Source organism: Salmo trutta, chromosome 1 (genome assembly GCF_901001165.1).
Source record: "Salmo trutta chromosome 1, fSalTru1.1, whole genome shotgun sequence".
Taxonomy (NCBI): Eukaryota; Metazoa; Chordata; class Actinopteri; order Salmoniformes; family Salmonidae; genus Salmo; species Salmo trutta.
Window position 1 is genome coordinate 206,039 of NC_042957.1, and position 24,185 is coordinate 230,223.

A 24,185-nucleotide genomic window follows, 5' to 3' on the forward strand; every position below is an offset into this window, starting at 1 on the left:
GGAGGCTACATGGCTGAAGCCTGGTCACCTGTCTGATGTAGCATGGAGGCTACATGGCTGAAGCATGGTCACCTGTCTGATACACTATGGAGGCTACATGGCTGAAGCATGGTCACCTGTCTGATACACTATGGAGGCTACATGGCTGAAGCCTGGTCACCTGTCTGATGCAGCATGGAGGCTACATGGCTGAAGCCTGGTCAGCTGTCTGATACAGCATGGAGGCTACATGGCTGAAGCATGGTCACCTGTCTGATGCAGCATGGAGGCTACATGGCTGAAGCATGGAGGCTACATGGCTGAAGCCTGGTCACCTGTCTGATGCAGCATGGAGGCTACATGGCTGAAGCCTGGTCACCTGTCTGATGCAGCATGGAGGCTACATGGCTGAAGCATGGTCACCTGTCTGATGCAGCATGGAGGCTACATGGCTGAAGCCTGGTCACCTGTCTGATGCAGCATGGAGGCTACATGGCTGAAGCCTGGTCACCTGTCTGATGTAGCATGGAGGCTACATGGCTGAAGCCTGGTCACCTGTCTGATGCAGCATGGAGGCTACATGGCTGAAGCATGGTCTCCTGTCTGATGCAGCATGGAGGTTACATGGCTGAAGCCTGGTCACCTGTCTGATGTAGCATGGAGGCTACATGGCTGAAGCCTGGTCACCTGTCTGATACACTATGGAGGCTACATGGCTGAAGCCTGGTCACCTGTCTGATGCAGCCTGGAGGCTACATGGCTGAAGCATGGCTGAAGCATGGTCACCTGTCTGATGCAGCATGGTGGCTACATGGCTGAAGCATGGTCACCTGTCTGATGCAGCATGGAGGCTACATGGCTGAAGCATGGTCACCTGTCTGATGCAGCATGGAGGCTACATGGCTGAAGCCTGGTCACCTGTCTGATGTAGCATGGAGGCTACATGGCTGAAGCATGGTCACCTGTCTGATGCAGCATGGAGGCTACATGGCTGAAGCATGGCTGAAGCATGGTCACCTGTCTGATGCAGCATGGTGGCTACATGGCTGAAGCATGGTCACCTGTCTGATGCAGCATGGAGGCTACATGGCTGAAGCCTGGCCACCTGTCTGATGCAGCGTGGAGGCTACATGGCTGAAGCCTGGTCACAGCATGGTCACCTGTCTGATGCAGCATGGAGGCTACATGGCTGAAGCATGGTCACCTGTCTGATGCAGCATGGAGGCTACATGGCTGAAGCATGGTCACCTGTCTGATGCAGCATGGAGGCTACATGGCTGAAGCCTGGTCACCTGTCTGATGCAGCATGGAGGCTACATGGCTGAAGCCTGGTCACAGCATGGTCATCTGTCTGATGCAGCATGGAGGCTACATGGCCGAAGCCTGGTCACCTGTCTGATGCAGCATGGAGGCTACATGGCTGAAGCCTGGTCACCTGTCTGATGCAGCATGGAGGCTACATGGCTGAAGCCTGGTCACCTGTCTGATGCAGCATGGAGGCTACATGGCTGAAGCCTGGTCACCTGTCTGATGCAGCATGGAGGCTACATGGCTGAAGCCTGGTCACCTGTCTGATGCAGCATGGAGGCTACATGGGTGAAGCATGGTCACCTGTTTGATGCAGCATGGAGGCTACATGGCTGAAGCCTGGTCACCTGTCTGATGCAGCATGGAGGCTACATGGCTGAAGCATGGGGTTTCTCCTCTGCGTTGTTTACCCCAATGGATGAATCATTAGCTAAATCAGACTCAAAATATGATCTTGTTGCTTGTTTAATGTATGAAAAAACTCCCACTAGCATAATACAATCTTGTGAACACAGCATTTAGGAATGTTGCCCAGTGACTGGGCTTCTTAGAACACAGCATTTAGGAATGTTGCCCAGTGACTGGGCTTCTTAGAACACAGCATTTAGGAATGTTGCCCAGTGACTGGGCTTCTTAGAACACAGCATTTAGGAATGTTGCCCAGTGACTGGGCTTCTTAGAACACAGCATTTAGGAATGTTGCCCAGTGACTGGGCTTCTTAGAACACAGCATTTAGGAATGTTGCCCAGTGACTGGGCTTCTTAGAACACAGCATTTAGGAATGTTGCCCAGTGACTGGGCTTCTTAGAACACAGCATTTAGGAATGTTGCCCAGTGACTGGGCTTCTTAGAACACAGCATTTAGGAATGTTGCCCAGTGACTGGGCTTCTTAGAACACAGCATTTAGGAATGTTGCCCAGTGACTGGGCTTCTTAGAACCCACTTCTTTCCACACAGCTGTGGTGTTGAGATCCACACAGCTGAGGAGCCGAGATCCACACAGCTGAGGAGCCGAGATCCACACAGCTGAGGGGCCGAGATCCACACAGCTGAGGGGCCGAGATCCACACAGCTGAGGGGCCGAGATCCACACAGCTGAGGGGCCGAGATCCACACAGCTGAGGGGCCGAGATCCCCTGGGCCGAGATCCACACAGCTGAGGGGCCGAGATCCACACAGCTGAGGGGCCGAGATCCACACAGCTGCGGGGCCGAGATCCACACAGCTGCGGGGCCGAGATCCACACAGCTGCGGGGTCGAGACCTCTCGCCATCTGACAGTTGATATTTAGCTGATAAATAAACCACATAGCTCATTAACAGCTTTTGGAATGTAATCTGTTTTTTTAAACAATTATTTACATTTTACATTTTAGTCATTTAGCAGACGCTCTTATCCAGAGCGAATTATTTCATATATATTTTTTTCCGTACTGGTCCCCCGTGGGAATCGAACCCACAACCCTGGCTTTGCAAACACCATGCTCTACCGTGTGTGTGTGTGTGTGTGTGTGTGTGTGTGTGTGTGTGTGTGTGTGTGTGTGTGTGTGCACACACACACTACCGTTCAAAAGTTTGGGGTCACTTAGAAATGTATTTTGTTTTTTAAAGAAAAGCTATTTTTTTGTTTGTCCATTTTTAAATTACATCAAGTTGATCAGAAATACAGTGTAGACATGACTATTGTAGCTGGAAACGGCCTTCTAGGCAGAGTTCCTCTGTCCAGTGTCTGGGTTCTTTAGCCCATCTTAATATTTTATTTTTATTGGCCAGTCTGAGATATGACTTTTTCTTTGCAACTCCCTGAGTCGACTCTTCACTGTTGACGTTGAGACTGGTGTTTTGCAGGTACTATTTAATTAATGAAGTTGCCATTTGAGGTCTTGTGAGGCATCTGTTTCTCAAACTACACGCTCTAATGTACTTGTCCTCTTGCTCAGTTGTGCACCGGGGCCTCCCACTCCTCTTTCTATTCTGGTTAGGGCCAGTTTGCGCTGTTCTGTGAAGGGAGTAGTATACAGCGTTGTACAAGATCTTCAGTTTCTTGGCAATTTCTCGCATGGAATAGCCTTCATTTCTCAGAACAAGAATAGACTGACGAGTTTCAGAAGAAAGGTCTTTGTTTCTGGCCATTTTGAGCCTGTAATCGAAACCCACAAATGCTGATTCTCCAGATACTCAACTAGTCTACACAAGGACAGTTTTATTGCTTCTTTAATCAGTACAACAGTTTTCAGCTGCGCTAACATAATTGCAAAAGGGTTTTCTAATGATCAATTAGCCTTTTAAAATGATAAACTTGGATTAGCTAACACAACGTGCCATTGGAACACAGGAGTGATGGTTGTTGATAATGGGCCTCTGTACGTCTATGTAGATATTCCATTAAAAACAGCCTGTTTCCAGCTACAACATTAACAATGTCAACACTTTATTTCTGATCAATTTGTTATTTTAATGGACAAAAAATGTGATTTTTCTTTCAAAAACAAGGACATTTCTAAGTGACCCCAAACTTTTTGAACGTGTGTGTGTGTGTGTGTGTGTGTGTGTGTGTTACAGAAGCATTATTACAATATTAATTTTTCTTTTTTTTCTTCCAAGTGATTTGTGTAAATAGTGGATGTCTTGACAAGCAAGCAGCTACATAGTGTAGGCCGAGGTCTACGTAAACCTTGCTAATAATGATGTCTGTGTGATATGAAATAATACTGAAAATCAGGGGGAGGACTTTTTTTATTCTGCCTCGGCTGAGACGGGTCTGTCGCGAGTATCTAGGCCGTATTGTGGTGGGGCTCAGTCGAGATGGAAAGGGAATTTTAAGGCTTTGATTTTCTTGCCTCAGGTTGGAAATCGAATTCTGGTTGATTAGAACTGTGAATCGTCAGACGTCAAGGATTAAATCGAAATACAAATCATTATTTTTCTGTTTTGTAGTTTCGGAAATGTACTGGGTCAAACGGGTCATGTGTACTGGGCCAAACGGGTCATGTGAAAGCTTGATTGGCCCGGAGAGCACGGCAGAAGTTTGAATGTCAAGCCCTGCCCATTAGTTGGCGATGTCATAACCATTCGCTGGTGAATTTTATTTTTTTACGTTTTAAGGACTGTGAAGTGTGAAGTGCAATAGGTTTTAAGGACTAGGAGGGATTCTTTAATTTTAGGAGGGATTCTTTCATTTTAGGAGGGATTCTTTAATTTTAGGAGGGATTCTTTCATTTTAGGAGGGATTCCTTAATTTTAGGAGGGATTCTTTAATTTTAGGAGGGATTCTTTAATTTTAGGAGGGATTCTTTAATTTTAGGAGGGATCCTTTAATTTCAGGAGGGATTCTTTAATTTCAGGAGGGATTCTTTAATTTTAGGAGGGATTCTTTAATTTTAGGAGGGATTCTTTAATTTCAGGAGGGATTCTTTAATTTTAGGAGGGATTCTTTAATTTTAGGAGGGATTCTTTAATTTTAGGAGGGATTCTTTAATTTCAGGAGGGATTCTTTAATTTTAGGAGGGATTCTTTAATTTCAGGAGGGATTCTTTAATTTTAGGAGGGATTCTTTAATTTTAGGAGGGATTCTGAACAATATGTGTGATTCTTAACTTTCTGTGTTAGGTTGATAGTTGACTAATGAGTTGTGAGGTCTGAGAGGCCATTTTGCGCTAAATTAACTGAATCATAATGAAGCGGAATGAGATTAAGTGTGTAGGACATGTATGTTTATGCACTCTTTATTTACAATGCCTTCGGAAAGTATTCAGACCCCTTGACTTTTTCCACATTTTGTTACTTTACAGCCTTATTCTAAAATTGAGAGAATTTTCTTTTTTCCCCTCATCAATCTAGACCCAATATCCCATAATGACAAAGCAAAAATTGTTTTTCTGAAATTTTTGCAAATTTATAAAAAAGCAACAAATGAAAACATTTACATAAATATTCTTACCCTTTACTCAGTACTTTGTTGAAGCACCTTTTGGCAGCGATTACAGCCTCGAGTCTTCTTGGGTATGAAGCTACAAGCTTGGCACACCTGTATTTGGGGAGTTTCTCCCATTCTTCTCTGCAGATCCTCTCAAGCTCTGTCAGGTTGGATGGGGAGCGTTGCTTCACAGCTATTTTCAGGTCTCTCCAGAGATGTTCGATCGGGTTCAAGTCCAGGCTCTGGCTGGGCCACTCAAGGACATTCAGAGACTTGTCCTGTTGGAAGATGAACCGTCGCCCCAGTTTGAGGTCCTGAACGCTCTGGAGCAGGTTTTCATCAAGGATCTCTCTGTACTTTGCTCTGTTAATCTTTTCTTCGATCCTGACTAGTCTCCCAGTCCCTTCCGCTGAAAAACATCCACACAGCATGATGCTGCCACCACCATGCTTCACCGTAGGGATGGTGCCAGGTTTCCTCCAGGCGTGACACTTGGCATTCAGTCAAAAGTGTTCATTCTTGGTTTCATCAGACCAGAGAATCTTGTTTCTCATGGTCTGAGAGTCCTTTAGGTACCTTTTGGCAAACTCCAAGTGGGCTGTCATGTGCCTTTTTTACTGAGGATTGGCTTCCGTCTGGCAACTGTACCATAAAGGCCTGATTGGTGGAGTGCTGCAGAGATGGTTGTCCTTCTGGAAGGTTCTCCCATCTCCACAGAGGAACTCTGAAGCTCTGTCAGAGTGACCGTCTGGTTCTTGGTCACCTCCCTGATCAAGGCCCTTCTCCCCCGATTGCTCAGTTTGGCCGGGCGGCCAGTTCTAGGAAGAGTCTTGGTGGTTCTAAACTTCTTCCATTTAAGAATGATGGAGGCCACTGTGTTCTTGGGGACCTTCAATGCTGCAGAAATGTTTTGGTACCCTTCCCCAGATCTGTGCCTCGACACAATCCTATGTCGGAGATCTACGGACAATTCCTTGGCTTGATTTTTGCTCTGACATGCACTGTCAACTGTGGAACCTTATATAGACAGGTGTGTGCCTTTCCAAATCATGTCCAATCAATTGAATTTACCACAGGTGGACTCCGATCAAGTTGTAGATACATCTCACGGATGATCAATGGAGACAGGATGTCTGAATACTTTGTTATTGCTTTGCCATTATGAGGAATTATGTGTAGATTAATGAGAATTTTAAAACATATTTTTTTTAATCCATTTTATAATAAGGCTGTAACGTAACAAAATGTGGAAAAAGTCAAGGGGTCTGAATACTTTCCGAAAGCACTGTAAATGCTTTTCAATGGTGCCTCCTGCCAAAATGTTTTTTTCAGGTATTCAAAGAGTTGACAGCTTCCTACTCTGTCATAGGATACCTTTTTATTGTACTGATATTATAAATCATTGTAGTAGATTTATTTAATTCAGATTATTGAGTGGTAGAAAATGTCCTTTGAGATTTTGTTAGACTCATTGATTGATTGATTGATTGATTTAAGGAACACCAGTGCCCAAAAATAGACAGACAACTTCACTGTGATGTAATAAATTTAAGAAAACATTACACTCAAAGTATTCAGACCCCTTGACTTTCCCACATTTTTCTAAAATGTATAAAAAAAAAATCCTCATCAATCTACACACAATACACCATAATGACAAAGTGAACAGGTTTTTTTGAAATTTTTTGCAAATGTATTAAAAAATAAAAACATATACCTTTCTTTACATGGCAAAATGTGATTACCATTAATTGTATCTAATATTAATAAAAAGGAAAGTAAGTTGTTCATTATGTAGCATTTTCTGATATCTTACAGCATTATTAAAGGGGTGTTGTAACTAATGAGGTACGTTAAAGAGGTGTTGTAATTAATTAAAGGAGAATTTCACCCTGGGAGAATCTGGGCTTGTTTTCATCATGTCTGAGGCATTTCTATGTGATACTGATTGCACTGTATGTTTTTGTGGGTGTAGATATGGTTGTCCTTGTTCGATAGAGCCTTTAGACGTCTTTGAGTTTTATTTATTTTATTTCACCTTTATTTAACCAGGTAGGCTAGTTGAGAACAAGTTCTCATTTGCAACTGCGACCTGGCCAAGATAAAGCGTAGCAGTTCGACACATACAACAACACAGAGTTACACATGGAATAAACAAAACATACAGTCAATAATACAGTAGAACAAAAGAAAACAAAAAAAGTCTATATACAGTGAGTGTAAATGAGGTAAGTTAAGGAATACTTTGTGATGTTCCTATCGGTGAATTCATTGCTAAATATACAAGTCAGCACATTTTTTTTCAATCTCTGAAGTCTACAATTTGTCTGGGGGGCAATGCCTCATCCTTCCGTCCCTCCCCCAAGGCAAGCATTTTTTAATAGGAGGCTGACACTAACAACATAATCCTTTGGGCAAAACCAAAAGAACTGACTAGACTACAATGGCTTCAAGTGATTGAACTCATCAACACGAATTTATCGATGGAGCGTCTATTAGCTACATGCTGACATTCAACCATACATCTTTCAGTTGAATTACTCTTATTTGCTAGCGTTAGTTAGCGTGAATCAAAGATAGAACGAACAAACAAACGTTTACTCTGCTGAAGGTCGCTACCACTTCTTCAATGTCAAGGTCGCTACCACCTGTTCAATGTCAAGGTCGCTACCACCTCTTCAAGGTCGCTACCACTTCAAGGTCGCTACCACCTCTTCAATGTCAAGGTCGCTACCACCTCTTCAAGGTCGCTACCACTTCTTCAATGTCAAGGTCGCTACCACCTCTTCAATGTCAAGGTCGCTACCACTTCTTCAATGTCAAGGTCGCTACTACCTCTTCAATGTCATAGGCAAAATTGATTGACAGCTAGCTATATTATTTAGCTGATGGCTTTCAGAGTTCAATACAGGACAGTAACGTCCAGCTAGGCTAGCAAGCAAGCTAACGTTAAGTTACCTCTAATCGAGAATCATCTGTTTTATTTGTGAAGGAAGGTGAAGGTTCTCACCTTTTGTGGAAATGGATTCCCCAGCCGTTCAGCCTGAAAATCCTTCTGATCTTTGGTCACCGTCCATATCGTCACGCATCGTTCTTGATAGCTGCAAGCCGCTGGCAGCATCGGGGTAAGTCTCTGCTATTTTATTTATTTAACTAGGCAAGTCAGTTAAGAACAAATTCTTATTTACAACGACGGCCTACCAAAAGGCAAAAGGCCTCCTGCGGGGACAGGGGGTTGGGATTAAAAATAAAGATAAATAAAAATATAGGACAAAACACAAGAGACACCACTATATAAAGAGAGACCTAAGACAACAATATAGCATGGCAGCAACACATGAAAACACAACATGGCAGCAACACAACATGGTAGCAACACAACATGGTAGCAGCACAAAACATGGTACAAACATTATTGGGCACAGACAACAGCACAAAGGTCAAGAAGGTAAAGACAACAAGACATCACACAAAGCAGCCACAACTGTCAGTAAGAGAGTCCATGATTGAGTCTTTGAATGAAGAGATGGAGATTAAACTGTCCAGTTTGAGTGTTTTTGCAGCTCGTTCCAGTCGCTAGCTGCAGCGAACTGAAAAGAGGAGCGACCCAGGGATGTGTGTGCTTTGGGGACCTTTAACAGAATGTGACTGGCAGAACGGGTGTTGTATGTGGAGGATGAGGGCTGCAGTAGGTATCTCAGATAGGGGGGAGTGAACGGGTGTTGTATGTGGAGGATGAGGGCTGCAGTAGATATTATGCCCATGTGGTAGATTAAACATTTTCGTACTTGTTTGTAATTAACACAGCCAGACGGAGAACACAGCCAGACCCAGAACACAGCCAGACGGAGAACACAGCCAGACGGTGAACACAGCCAGACCCAGAACACAGCCAGACCCAGAACACGGCCAGACGGAGAACACGGCCAGACGGAGAACACGGCCAGACGGACAACACGGCCAGACGGACAACACGGCCAGACCCAGAACACGGCCAGACGCAGAACACGGCCAGACTCAGAACACAGCCATACGGAGAACACAGCCAGACAGCCAGACGGAGAACACAGCCAGACGGAGAACACAGCCAGACGGAGAACACAGCCAGACAGCCAGACGGAGAACACAGCCAGACGGAGAACACAGCCAGACAGCCAGACGCAGAACACAGCCATACGGAGAACACAGCCAGCCAGCCAGACGGAGAACACGGCCAGACGGAGAACACGGCCAGACGGAGAACACGGCCAGACGGAGAACACGGCCAGACGGAGAACACGGCCAGACTCAGAACACAGCCAGACGCAGAACACAGCCAGACGCAGAACACAGCCAGACGGAGAACACAGCCAGACCCAGAACACAGCCAGACCCAGAACACAGCCAGACGCAGAACACCACACGAGCGAGACAACACGTTAGTGGAAGAAAAAAAATGTGCCAGTCAAAAGTTTGGACACACCTACTCATTCCAGGGTTTTTCTTTATTTTTACTATTTTCTACATTGTATAATAATAGCGAAGACATCAAAACTATGAAATAACACATATGGAATAATGTAGTAACCAACAAAGTGTTAACCTCTCTAGGGTCGGCGGGACGAAATCGTCCCACCTACGTAACAGCCAGTGGAATCCTGTGGCGCTTTATTCAAATACCTTAGAAATGCTATTACTCCAATTTCTCAAACATATGACTATTTTACACCATTTTAAAGACAAGACTCTCGTTAATCTAACCACACTGTCCGATTTCAAAAAGGCTTTACAACGAAAGCAAAACATTAGATTATGTCAGCAGAGTACCCAGCCAGAAATAATCAGACACCCATTTTTCAAGCTAGCATATAATGTCACAAAAACCCAAACCACAGCTAAATGCAGCACTAACCTTTGATGATCTTCATCAGATGACACACCTAGGACATTATGTTATACAATGCATGCATGTTTTGTTCAATCAAGTTCATATCTATATCAAAAACCAGCTTTTTACATTAGCATGTGACGTTCAGAACTAGCATACCCCCCGCAAACTTCCGGTGAATTTACAAAAAATGTACTAAATTACTCACGATAAACGTTCACAAAAAGCACAACAATTATTTTAAGAATTATAGATACAGAACTCCTCTATGCACTCGACATGTTTAGACACCCAGCAAGTTTAGCACTCACCAAAGTCAGATTTACTATAAGAAAAATATTATTACCTTTGGTGTTCTTCGTCAGAATGCACTCCCAGGACTTCTACTTCAATAACAAATGTTGGTTTCGTCCCAAATAATCCATAGTTATATCCAAATATCCTCTGTTTTGTTCGTGCGTTCAAGACACTATCCGAATGGTAAAGAAGGGTGACCGGGAAATCGTTTTTTAATACAAAGAGAGCGAAAGTAAAAGCATGGGATCCCCTCATGCACGAGCCTCAGTCTGATGGCCCTCTGATAGAGCACTTGCCAAAAGCGCTAATGTGTTTCAGCCTGGGGCTGGAATTACGTCATTCAGCTTTTTCCCGCCTTCTGAGAGCCTATGGGAGCCGTAGGAAGTGTCACGGAACAGCAGAGATCCCCTGTTTTGGATAGAGATGATCAAGAAGGGCAAGAAATGGTCAGACAGGCCACTTCCTGTAAGGAATCTTCTCAGGTTTTTGCCTGCCATATGAGTTCTGTTATACTCACAGACACCATTCAAACAGTTTTAGAAACTTTGGGGTGTTTTCTATCCAAAGCCAATAATTATATGCATATTCTAGTTACTGGGCAGGAGTAGTAACCAGATTAAATCGGGTACGTTTTTTATCCGGCCGTGCAAATACTGCCCCCTATCCCCAACAGGTTAAACAAATCAAAATATATTTTATATTTGCGATTCTTCAAAAGTAGCCACCCTTTGTCTTCACTAAACTGAATAAAAATAAGAAAAATGCTCCAGCCTTTCCGTTACCTTCACACCCCTGGGCCAGACTACACTTAATCATAGGACCTACTGAAGAGATGCGTCTTCAGTAAAGACTTAAAGGTTGAGACTGAGTCTGCGTCTCTCAAATGGGTAGGCAGACTATTCCATAAAAATGGAGCTCTATAGGAGAAAGCCCTGCCTTCAGCTGTTTGCTTAAAAATTCTAGGAACAATTAGGAGGCCCGCGTCTTGTGACCGTAGCGTACGTGTAGGTATGTACGGCAGGACCAAATCGGAAAGATAGGTAGGAGCAAGCCCATGTAATGCTTTGTAGGTTAGCAGTAAAACCTTGAAATCAGTCCTTGCCTTAACAGGAAGCCAGTGTAGGGAGGCTAGCACTGGAGTAATATGATCACATTTTGGGGATCTAGTCAGGATTCTAGCAGCCGTATTTAGCACTAACTGAAGTTTATTTAGTGCTTTATCCGGGTAGCCGGAAAGTAGAGCATTGCAGTAGTCCAACCTAGAAGTAACAAAGGCATGGATTAATTTTTCTGCGTCATTTTTGGACAGAAAGTTTCTGATTTTTGCAATGTTACGTAAATGGAAAAAAGCTGTCCTTGAAACAGTCTTGATATGTTCTTCAAAAGAGAGATCAGTGTCCAGAGTAACGCCGAGGTCCTTCACAGTTTTATTTGAGACGACTGTACAACCATCCAGATTAATTGTCAGATTCAACAGAAGATCTCTTTGTTTCTTGGGACCTAGAACAAGCATCTCTGTTTTGTCCGAGTTTAAGAGTAGAAAGTTTGCAGCCATCCACTTCCTTATGTCTGAGACACAGGCTTCTAGCGAGGTAAAATATATAGTGAAATCATTAGTGGTCCTAAAACGGAACCTTGAGGAACACCGAAATTTACAGTTGATTTGTCAGAGGACAAACCATCCACAGAGACAAACTGATATCTTTCCGACAGATAAGACCTAAACCAGGCCAGAACTTGTCCATGTAGACCAATTTGGGTTTCCAATCTCTCCACAAGAATGTGGTGATCGATGGTATCAAAAGCAGCACTAAGATCTAGGAGCATGAGGACAGACGCAGAACCTCGGTCTGACGTCATTAAAAGGTCATTTACCACCTTCACAAGTGCAGTGTCAGTGCTATGATGGGGTCTAAAACCAGACTGAAGCGTTTCGTGTACATTGTTTGTCTTCAGGAAGGCAGTGAGTTGCTGCGCAACAGCTTTTTGTAAAATTTTTGAGAGGAATGGAAGATTCGATATAGGCCGATAGTTTTTTATAATTTCTGTGTCAAGATTTGGCTTTTTCAAGAGAGGCTTTATTACTGCCACTTTTAGTGAGTTTGGTTCACATCTGGTGGATAGAGAGCCGTTTATTATGTTCAACATAGGGCCAAGCACAGAAAGCAGCTCTTTCAGTAGTTTAGTTGGAATAGGGTCCAGTATGCAGCTTGAAGGTTTAGAGGCCATGATTATTTTCATCATTGTGTCAAGAGATATAGTACTAAAACACTTTAGTGTCTCCCTTGATCCTAGGTCCTGGCAGGGTTGTGCAGACTCAGGACAACGGAGCTTTGGAGGAATACGCAGATTTAAAGAGGAGTCCGTAATTTGCTTTCTAATGATCATGATCTTTTCCTCAAAGAAGTTAATGAATTCATCACTGCTGAAGTGAGAGCCATCCTCTCTTGGGGAATGCTGCTTTTTAGTTAACTTTGCGACAGTATCAAAAAGAAATTTCGGATTGTTCTTATTTTCCTCAATTAAGTTGGAAAAATAGGATGATCGAGCAGCAGTGAGGGCTCTTCGATACTGCACGGTACTGTCTTTCCAAGCTAATCGGAAGACTTCCAGTTTGGTGTGGCGCCATTTCCGTTCCAATTTTCTGGAAGCTTGCTTCAGAGCTCGTGTATTTTCTGTATACCAGGGAGCTAGTTTCTTATGACAAATGTTTTTAGTTTTTAGGGGTGCAACTGCATCTAGGGTATTGCGCAAGGTTAAATTGAGTTCCTCGGATAGGTGGTTAACTGATTTTTGTCCTCTGACGTCCTTGGGTAGGCAGAGGGAGTCTGGAAGGGTATCAAGGAATCTTTGGGTTGTCTGAGAATTTATAGCACGACTTTTAATCCTTCTTGGTTGGGGTCTGAGCAGATTATTTGTTGCGATTGCGAACGTAATAAAATGGTGGTCCGATAGTCCAGGATTATGAGGAAAAAGATCCACAACATTTATTCCATGGGACAAAACTAGGTCCAGAGTATGACTGTGGCAGTGAGTAGGTCCAGAGACATGTTGGACAAAACCCACTGAGTCGATGATGGCTCCGAAAGCCTTTTGGAGTGGGTCTGTGGACTTTTCCATGTGAATATTAAAGTCACCAAAAATTAGAATATTATCTGCGATGACTACAAGGTCCGATAGGAATTCAGGGAACTCAGTGAGGAACACTGCATATGGCCCAGGAGGCCTGTAAACAGTAGCTATAAAAAGTGAGTGAGTAGGCTGCATAGATTTCATGACTAGAAGCTCAAAAGACGAAAACGTCGTTGTTGTTTTTTTTGTTGGTAAATTTAAATTTGCTATCATAAATGTTAGCAACACCTCCGCCTTTGCGGGATGCGCGGCGGATATGGTCACTAGTGTAACCAGGGGGTGAGGCCTCATTTAACACAGTAAATTCATCAGGCTTAAGCCATGTTTCAGTCAGGCCAATCACATCAAGATTATGATCAGTGATTAGTTCATTGACTATAACTGCCTTTGAAGTGAGGGATCTAACATTAAGTAGCCCTATTTTGAGATGTGAGGTATCACAATCTCTTTCAACAATGGCAGGAATGGAGGAGGTTTTTATTCCAGTGAGATTGCTAAAGCGAATTCCGCCATCTTTAGTTTTTCCCAATCTAGATCGAGGCACAGACATGGTCTCAATGGGGAAAGCTGAGCTGACTACGCTAACTGTGCTAGTGGCAGACTCCACTAAGCTGGCAGGCTGGCTAACAGCCTGCTGCCTGGCCTGCACCCTATTTCATTGTGGAGCTAGAGGAGTTAGAGCCCTGTCTATGTTCGTAGATAAGATGAGAGCACCCCTCCAGCTAGGATGGAGTCCGTCACTCCTCAACAGGCCAGGCTTGGTCCTGTTTGTGGGTGAGTCCCAGAAAGTTTAAGTTTTGACCAATAGGGTCGCTTGTTAAGCTGTGGCCAATGGGAGAGTGGACCTGGTTAACGGGAGGTCTGGGGGAAAAAAAGAGAGGGAGAGAGACGTTGAGAAAAGGATGGACTTTTACATTAGGACCGTTGAAGAAAAATTATAAAAGAAGACGACAAAACTAGAACAAAACCCATACCTACTAAGACATGAAGGGAAATACAGATTTTATTTTATAAGAGAGTTGTTATAATTTTGCCAAGACTTAGTTAAGACTGAAGCTACCGTCTCGTCGTGGAGGTATTTGACAGCCTTGAGGGTTAGCCTAGCATCGTGTGACACCGAGAGAGAATTGCTTGGGAAAGCTTAACGAGTTCATGTTCCCATGGGGATATCGGTTACTGCTAAAGAGTCTGCATTGATAGAGGTGCTTGCTGTGGATGTTGTGAGGAAACCTGCAAGGAACTGCCATACTTCGCTGAGGAAACAAGTAGTGAGTAAACATAACGGTGGAGTGCTTCTGGACTTCTCCTTCTAGCACTTTAAGTGTTGTCATTTTTTTTTTTTATAGCTCCAACGGGTTATTAAGCCCGTTATTAAGTTATTATTATTAAGGTTATTAAGGTTATCAAGCTCTAAATAATTTGGACACGACTCATAGGGGTTTATTATTTTTTATTTATTTTGATGTTGTGCTATGAAAATGAAATAATACACACCTTGAACCTTATGTATGTTGCCTTGGTGGAGTCATTTAATGTTTAAATTTAATTTAATGAATGGGATAGCCTATCCTGAAACAATAACAGAAACCTATAATCATTTAATCTGAAGTTAATACCTTATTGTCATAACCCTAGATAGTTTACAATAGGAATTCTTACTGGAGATGTCCTTCTCACCTAACATCCCATGCTGTTGAGATACTCTACGTAAGTTAATATCGTGAGAGTCAAATTCGAGTCTGGTGAGGGGGTTACCTGTCTATCAGAACACAGAGGGTGTTCTTTAATGGAAGAATCTAAAACATAATCCAGGTAGAATCAGGAATTCCCCAGGGTAGCTGTTTAGGCCCTTGCTTTTTTCAATCTTTACTAACGACATGCCACTGACTTTGAGTAAAGTCAGAGTGTCTATGTATGCGGATGACTCAACACTATACACGTCAGCTACTACAGCAACTGAAATGACTGCAACACTCAACAAAGAGCCGTTAGTTTCAGAATGGGTAGCAAGGAATAAGTTAGTCCTAAATATTTCCAAAACTAAATGCATTGTATTTGGGACAAATCATTAACTAAACCCTAAACCTCAACTACATCTCATAGTGAATAATGTGGAAATTGAGCAAGTTGAGATGACTAAACTGCTTAGAGTTACCCCGGATTGTAAACTGTCCTGGTCAAAACATATTGATATAACAGTAGCTAAGATGGGGAGAAGTCTGTCCATAATAAAGCACTGCTCTGCCTTCTTAACAACACTATCAACAAGGCAGGTCCTACAGGCCCTAGTTTCTACCTTCTTAACAGCACTATAAACAAGGCAGGTCCTACAGGCCCTAGTTTCTACCTTCTTAACAACACTATCAACAAGGCAGGTCCTACAGGCCCTAGTTTCTACCTTCTTAACAACACTATCAACAAGGCAGGTCCTACAGGCCCTAGTTTTGTCGCACCTGGACTACTGTTCAGTCGTGTGGTCAGCTGCTCCAAAGAGGGATTTGGAAAAATTGCAGTTGTCTCAGAACAGGGCAGCACGGCTGGCCCTTGGATGTACACAGAGAGCTAATATTAATAATATGCATGTCAATCTCTCCTGGCTCAAAGTGGAGGAGAGATTGACTTCATCACTACTTGTTATTTGTGAGAAGTGTTGACATGTTGAATGTACAGAGCTGTCTGTTTAAACTACTAGCACACAGCTCAGACACCCATGCATACCCCACAAGACATGCCACCAGAGGTCTGTTTAAACTACTGGCACACAGCTCAGACACCCATCCATACCCCACAAGACATGCCACCAGAGGTCTCTTCACAGTCCCCAAGTCCAGAACAGACTATGGGAGGCGCCACAGTAATACATAGAGCTATGACTACATGGAACTCTATTCCACATCAAGTAACTGATGCAGCAGGAGAATCAGATTTAAAAAACAGATAAAAATACACCTTATGGAACAACGGGGACTGTGAAGAGACACACACATGCACAGACACATGAATACACACACACACACGATAACATACGCACTATACACACATTTATTTAGCGTTATAGATATCTGGTAGTAGAGTAGGGGCCTGAGGGCACACACTTAGTGTGTTGTGAATTCTGTTATGAATGTAAAAATAAAAAAAGTTTACATTTACATCTCCTGTGAAGTAGTGACCCGTGACACCAGTCACATCTGTGGAATTGTTTGAAGAAGATCATACCAAGGGTCATTTTGCTATTTGATTTAGAATTTTAAGACCCCTTGAAGTATATATATATATATAAAAAAAAAGTATTCAAAAAGAATTTGTTAATAAAATATATTTGGCCTTACTGCTTTTAGTGCATAGAAACACATTGAATAACAGATTACTGCTATTAGCCCATAGAAACACATTGAATAACAGATTACTGCTATTAGCCCATAGAAACACATTGAATAACAGATTACTGCTATTAGCCCATAGAAACACATTGAATAACAGATAGTCCTTACTGCTATTAGCCCATAGAAACACATTGAATAACAGATAGTCCTTAATGCTATTAGCCCATAGAAACACATTGAATAACAGATTACTGCTATTAGCCCATAGAAACACATTGAATAACAGATTACTGCTATTAGCCCATAGAAACACATTGAATAACAGATTACTGCTATTAGCCCATAGAAACACATTGAATAACAGATTACTGCTATTAGCCCATAGAAACACATTGAATAACAGATTACTGCTATTAGCCCATAGAAACACATTGAATAACAGATTCACTACATGGAACAACAAAGTCCCCAAAAACAAATCTAAAGGAAGTTTGTTCTGAAGTGTCTATCCTATATCTGAGAGATATAAGAAATAACAGGTTACCTTTATTTAACTAGGCAAGTCAGTTATTAAGAACAAATTCTTATTTTCAATGACAGCCTAGGAACAGCCTTGATCAGATGCTGAACAACAGATTTGTATCTTGTCAGCTCGGGGATTTGAACTTGCGACCTTTCGGTTACTAGTCCAACGCTCTAACCACTAGGCTACGCTGTCGCCCCTGTATGTATTTAACCCCTTATTTTCGTCACTAAACAGTCTCCATATATACTTCCGTTAATGTCTTCAACTGGGACTAGGGTACCTTCAGTCTCACCTTTCCACAGAGGGGTCATAATAGCGTGTAGCCCGAACTGTTTCGGACGCTACAGACGATTTCTTGAGAAGATCGATTTTCAGGACGTCTCATGGTCTGAGAAACGACCGCTCTAGCTCCGTGACCTTTCACCTCAGATACGAAAGTGTGACATCGGCGGATGAAGTGGATTGAGACGAACCCAATGCAGATATCTCTAGCTTAAATTCACAGCTTTATTTTGGAAATGTTTTATTATGTTAATTATATTTCAGAGAGGGGGGGTGGGACAGCGACTCTAGCTGGTTAAATGTCTTCATTGGCCTTCTCTGTGGCTCAGTTGGTAGAGCATGGTGTGTGCAACGCCAGGGTTGTGGGTTCGATTCCCATGGGGGGGCCAGTACAAAAAAAATTCAATAAATAAAAATACATTTTTAAAAAGTATGAAATGTATGCATTCACTACTGTAAGTCGCTCTGGATAAGAGCGTCTGCTAAATGACTAAAATGTAATTATAAAGATCTGTTTACACTCGATTATTATCCAGATACAAATGTTCCCTGTCTACGTCCGGTGGTGGGAGATCTGATCACAATGTGGCTTTTAATTGTCTACACCAGTCTCAAAATGTGAGCACAATCAGAAATGTGGACAAAATCAGAACAAAGGCTGCATGTTAGCAGCGGGTATAAATGGGTCTCTTGATAAGGAGTTTGTTTTCTCTGTAGTGATTTCAGACTATACGCTATGTGGTGATTATATATGGTGAAGGGTTGAAGGGTTTGCCCTCCTGCACCCACCCTGCAGGGTGCTTTGTGCACATGCCAAATAGCACCCTATTCCCTATATAGTGCACTACCTTAGACCAGAGCCCTATTCCCTATATAGTGCACTACTTTAGACCAGGGCCCTATAGCACCCTATTCCCTATATAGTGCACTACCTTAGACTAGAGCCCTATGGCACCCTATTCCCTATATAGTGCACTGCTTTAGACCAGAGCCCTCTGGGGTAGTGCACTATATAGGGTATAGGGTATCATTGGGGAGCCTATATGCTCTGTTCCCGTCTGTACCAGTTTGTTCGCTGTGTATTTTACCGTCACGACCAGATCTCACACTTCATCAAGCCGTTTGCACTTGTTCATATACAGTATGTCACAACGATGTCATTACCTTCTTTCCTTTAGTATAGTATAGGACATGCTATGTGACTTCTCCAGTACTGTTATTATTACTATCGGCCTATGGGGATCCTAATGAATCCAATCAAATTGTTAGGTGTAAAATACCAACCAACCATCATTAAAGTCTATATAACCAGGTCTCCTTTACAAGCAGCCGTTTAGGGCTTGAATCACCTGACTGCTACTGAAAGATCAAAGTTCTGTCTGAGTTATCATTGCTAGAGCTCACTCATGCTCGTAATCAGGGGGAGGGGAGAGAGAGAGAGGGAGGGAGGGAGGGAGAGAGAGAGAGAGAGAGAGAGAGACCAGCGCGCCAACAGACAATCACCAGTCAGTTAGTTGCAGCGACCTTGTAACGAACAACTCTCCCCCAGTCGGCCCTGAACATTCAGCCAGAGAAACGTCCAGCATGGAGAACGTGTACGAGACCGTAGCGGAGGGGAGCGTGTATGAGCGGCCCGACACTCCTCCCGAGGCCAAGTATGAGAACCAAGGAGTTATCTATGAAACCCCCAGTGAGGTGGAAGAGGCGTTGCGCAGAGAGGAGCAGGTGTACTCATACCCAAGCGGGGAGCGATCCTCACCGGACTACATGGACACCAGAGACGCGCCGGAACAGGCAGCAGCACCGGCAGCAGAGAAAGATTGTTCTTCTTCGTCCTCCTCGTACGGCAACAACGAGGGGGATAAGTATACGGTGGAGGAGATGAAATTAGCGGCAGAAGTTGAGGCTGTGCTCGAGGTTAACGGTGACGGAGCTGTCTCGAGACGATCATCATCATCCTCCTCCTCCTCTTCCTCCTCCAAGCACGAGGGCAACTTGCAGGACAGGCTGGTGGATGCCTACAGCCACAGTGACAAGAGTCTGAGCGACAAGGAGGAGGAAGAAGCGGTGGACTACAGTCTGAAGACCATCGAGACTCTAGAAGCCGTTACTCTCGACGAGGACAGTGCCACTCCCGATGACCCCGATGCGCCCGAAATCTCCCTGTTTGTCAAGGTAAGGAAGGAAGAATGGTCAACTTTCTCAAACTTTCTCCGACTGTCTCAGAAGGGATATTCATATAAACAACTGTGAAATAGGTATATACAGTATAGGCTCTTAGATAAACAGGAATGGGATTAAAAAGGCTGTTTCCTCAACTGTCTCAGAAGGTAGGCCTAAGGAATGGGATTAGACAGCTGTTTCTCTGTCTCAGAAGGTAGGCCTAAGGAATGGGATTAGACAGCTGTTTCTCTGTCTCAGAAGGTAGGCCTAAGGAATGGGATTAGACAGCTGTTTCTCTGTCTCAGAAGGTAGGCCTAAAGAATGGGATTAGACAGCTGTTTTTCCAACTGTCTCAGAAGGTAGGCCTAAGGAATGGGATTAAACAGCTGTTTTTCCAACTGTCTCAGAAGGTAGGCCTAAGGAATGGGATTCGACAGCTGTTTCCTCAACTGTCTCAGAAGGTAGGCCTAAGGAATGGGATTAGACAGCTGTTTCTCTGTCTCAGAAGGTAGGCCTAAGGAATGGGATTAAACAGCTGTTTCTCCAACTGTCTCAGAAGGTAGGCCTAAGGAATGGGATTGAACAGCTGTTTTTCCAACTGTCTCAGAAGGTAGGCCTAAGGAATGGGATTAGACAGCTGTTTCCTCAACTGTCTCAGAAGGTAGGCCTAAGGAATGGGATTAGACGGCTGTTTCTCCAACTGTCTCAGAAGGTAGGCCTAAGGAATGGGATTAGACGGCTGTTTCTCCAACTGTCTCAGAAGGTAGGCCTAAGGAATGGGATTAGACGGCTGTTTCTCCAACTGTCTCAGAAGGTAGGCCTAAGGAATGGGATTAGACAGCTGTTTCCTCAACTGTCTCAGAAGGTAGGCCTAAGGAATGGGATTAGACAGCTGTTTCTCTGTCTCAGAAGGTAGGCCTAAGGAATGGGATTAGACAGCTGTTTCTCCAACTGTCTCAGAAGGTAGGCCTAAGGAATGGGATTAGACAGCTGTTTCTCTGTCTCAGAAGGTAGGCCTAAGGAATGGGATTAGACAGCTGTTTCTCTGTCTCAGAAGGTGGGCCTAAGGAATGGGATTAGACAGCTGTTTCTCTGTCTCAGAAGGTAGGCCTAGGGAATGGGATTAGACAGCTGTTTCTTCAACTGTCTCAGAAGGTAGGCCTAAGGAATGGGATTAGACAGCTGTTTCTCTGTCTCAGAAGGTAGGCCTAAGGAATGGGATTAGACAGCTGTTTCTTCAACTGTCTCAGAAGGTAGGCCTAAGGAATGGGATTAGACAGCTGTTTCTCCAACTGTCTCAGAAGGTAGGCCTAAGGAATGGGATTAGACAGCTGTTTCCTCAACTGTCTCAGAAGGTAGGCCTAAGGAATGGGATTAGACAGCTGTTTCTCTGTCTCAGAAGGTAGAACTAAGGAATGGGATTAGACAGCTGTTTCTCTGTCTCAGAAGGTAGGCCTAAAGAATGGGATTAAACAGCTGTTTCTCTGTCTCAGAAGGTAGGCCTAAGGAATGGGATTAGACAGCTGTTTCTCTGTCTCAGAAGGTAGGCCTAAGGAATGGGATTAGACAGCTGTTTCTCTGTCTCAGAAGGTAGGCCTAAGGAATGGGATTAGACAGCTGTTTCTCTGTCTCAGAAGGTAGGCCTAAGGAATGGGATTAGACAGCTGTTTTGCTGTCTCAGAAGGTAGGCCTAAGGAATGGGATTAGGCAGCTGTTTCTCTGTCTCAGAAGGTAGGCCTAAGGAATGGGATTAGACAGCTGTTTCTCTGTCTCAGAAGGTAGGCCTAAGGAATGGGATTAGACAGCTGTTTCTTCAACTGTCTCAGAAGGTAGGCCTAAGGAATGGGATTAGACAGCTGTTTCTCTGTCTCAGAAGGTAGGCCTAAGGAATGGGATTAGACAGCTGTTTCTCTGTCTCAGAAGGTAGGCCTAAAGAATGGGATTAGACAGCTGTTTTTCCAACTGTCTCAGAAGGTAGGCCTAAGGAATGGGATTAAACAGCTGTTTTTCCAACTGTCTCAGAAGGTAGGCCTAAGGAATGGGATTCGACAGCTGTTTCCTCAACTGTCTCAGAAGGTAGGCCTAAGGAATGGGATTAGACAGCTGTTTCTCTGTCTCAGAAGGTAGGCCTAAGGAATGGGATTAGACAGCTGTTTCTCTGTCTCAGAAGGTAGGCCTAAGGAATGGGATTAAACAGCTGTTTCTCCAACTGTCTCAGAAGGTAGGCCTAAGGAATGGGATTGAACAGCTGTTTTTCCAACTGTCTCAGAAGGTAGGCCTAAGGAATGGGATTAGACAGCTGTTTCCTCAACTGTCTCAGAAGGTAGGCCTAAGGAATGGGATTAGACGGCTGTTTCTCCAACTGTCTCAGAAGGTAGGCCTAAGGAATGGGATTAGACGGCTGTTTCTCCAACTGTCTCAGAAGGTAGGCCTAAGGAATGGGATTAGACGGCTGTTTCTCCAACTGTCTCAGAAGGTAGGCCTAAGGAATGGGATTAGACAGCTGTTTCCTCAACTGTCTCAGAAGGTAGGCCTAAGGAATGGGATTAGACAGCTGTTTCTCTGTCTCAGAAGGTAGGCCTAAGGAATGGGATTAGACAGCTGTTTCTCCAACTGTCTCAGAAGGTAGGCCTAAGGAATGGGATTAGACAGCTGTTTCTCTGTCTCAGAAGGTAGGCCTAAGGAATGGGATTAGACAGCTGTTTCTCTGTCTCAGAAGGTGGGCCTAAGGAATGGGATTAGACAGCTGTTTCTCTGTCTCAGAAGGTAGGCCTAGGGAATGGGATTAGACAGCTGTTTCTTCAACTGTCTCAGAAGGTAGGCCTAAGGAATGGGATTAGACAGCTGTTTCTCTGTCTCAGAAGGTAGGCCTAAGGAATGGGATTAGACAGCTGTTTCTTCAACTGTCTCAGAAGGTAGGCCTAAGGAATGGGATTAGACAGCTGTTTCTCCAACTGTCTCAGAAGGTAGGCCTAAGGAATGGGATTAGACAGCTGTTTCCTCAACTGTCTCAGAAGGTAGGCCTAAGGAATGGGATTAGACAGCTGTTTCTCTGTCTCAGAAGGTAGAACTAAGGAATGGGATTAGACAGCTGTTTCTCTGTCTCAGAAGGTAGGCCTAAAGAATGGGATTAAACAGCTGTTTCTCTGTCTCAGAAGGTAGGCCTAAGGAATGGGATTAGACAGCTGTTTCTCTGTCTCAGAAGGTAGGCCTAAGGAATGGGATTAGACAGCTGTTTCTCTGTCTCAGAAGGTAGGCCTAAGGAATGGGATTAGACAGCTGTTTCTCTGTCTCAGAAGGTAGGCCTAAGGAATGGGATTAGACAGCTGTTTTGCTGTCTCAGAAGGTAGGCCTAAGGAATGGGATTAGGCAGCTGTTTCTCTGTCTCAGAAGGTAGGCCTAAGGAATGGGATTAGACAGCTGTTTCTCTGTCTCAGAAGGTAGGCCTAAGGAATGGGATTAGACAGCTGTTTCTTCAACTGTCTCAGAAGGTAGGCCTAAGGAATGGGATTAGACAGCTGTTTCTCTGTCTCAGAAGGTAGGCCTAAGGAATGGGATTAGACAGCTGTTTCTCTGTCTCAGAAGGTAGGCCTAAGGAATGGGATTAGACAGCTGTTTCTCTGTCTCAGAAGGTAGGCCTAAGGAATGGGATTAGACAGCTGTTTCTTCAACTGTCTCAGAAGGTAGGCCTAAGGAATGGGATTAGACAGCTGTTTCTCTGTCTCAGAAGGTAGGCCTATGGAATGGGATTAGACAGCTGTTTCTCTGTCTCAGAAGGTAGGCCTAAGGAATGGGATTAGACAGCTGTTTCTCTGTCTCAGAAGGTAGGCCTAAGGAATGGGATTAGACAGCTGTTTCGCTGTCTCAGAAGGTAGACCTAAGGAATGGGATTAGACAGCTGTTTCTCTGTCTCAGAAGGTAGGCCTAAGGAATGGGATTAGACAGCTGTTTCTCTGTCTCAGAAGGTAGGCCTAAGGAATGGGATTAGACAGCTGTTTCTCTGTCTCAGAAGGTAGGCCTAAGGAATGGGATTAGACAGCTGTTTCTCTGTCTCAGAAGGTAGGCCTAAGGAATGGGATTAGACAGCTGTTTCTCTGTCTCAGAAGGTAGGCCTAAGGAATGGGACTAGACAGCTGTTTCTCTGTCTCAGAAGGTAGGCCTAAGGAATGGGATTAGACAGCTGTTTCTCTGCCTCAGAAGGTAGGCCTAAGGAATGGGATTAGACAGCTGTTTCTCTGACTCAGAAGGTAGACCTAAGAAATGGGATTAATATGTATACAACTGTCACACAATGTTTTCAATTGTCATTGTTCTTCTTAGGGATAAAGGTGATGTTTAAAACAGCCGTAAGAAAGAAAACATTGACTAGAACGTGTGTTAAGGTTGTATAT

The 24,185-nt window shown here is 43.8% G+C and overlaps 1 protein-coding gene and 1 long non-coding RNA gene across 5 annotated transcripts in view; one reads left to right on the forward strand and one right to left on the reverse strand.

The window, feature by feature from the left end:
• LOC115206603 (uncharacterized) lies at positions 1-1,304 on the reverse strand. 4 transcript variants are annotated; one of them, XR_003880831.1, is made up of 4 exons: positions 997-1,069; positions 766-941; positions 315-402; positions 1-72 (listed from the first exon to the last, which is right to left on the reverse strand). It is a non-coding gene; the product is annotated as an uncharacterized LOC115206603 (long non-coding RNA). The 4 variants fall into 4 exon arrangements; XR_003880847.1 differs by lacking the exons at positions 1-72; positions 997-1,069 and adding exons at positions 108-248; positions 1,140-1,304 and having other exon boundaries at positions 766-897; XR_003880836.1 differs by lacking the exon at positions 1-72 and adding an exon at positions 108-248 and having other exon boundaries at positions 810-941.
• A 17,812-nt stretch (positions 1,305-19,116) lies between these two features.
• Positions 19,117-24,185, forward strand: part of LOC115206734 (chloride intracellular channel protein 5) — a 68,219-nt gene continuing 63,150 nt past the window's right edge. The window contains exon 1 of the mRNA XM_029773968.1: positions 19,117-19,806. Coding sequence (XP_029629828.1) covers positions 19,216-19,806 — 591 coding nt within the window. The 5' untranslated portion in view covers positions 19,117-19,215. The remainder of the gene's footprint in view (positions 19,807-24,185) is intronic.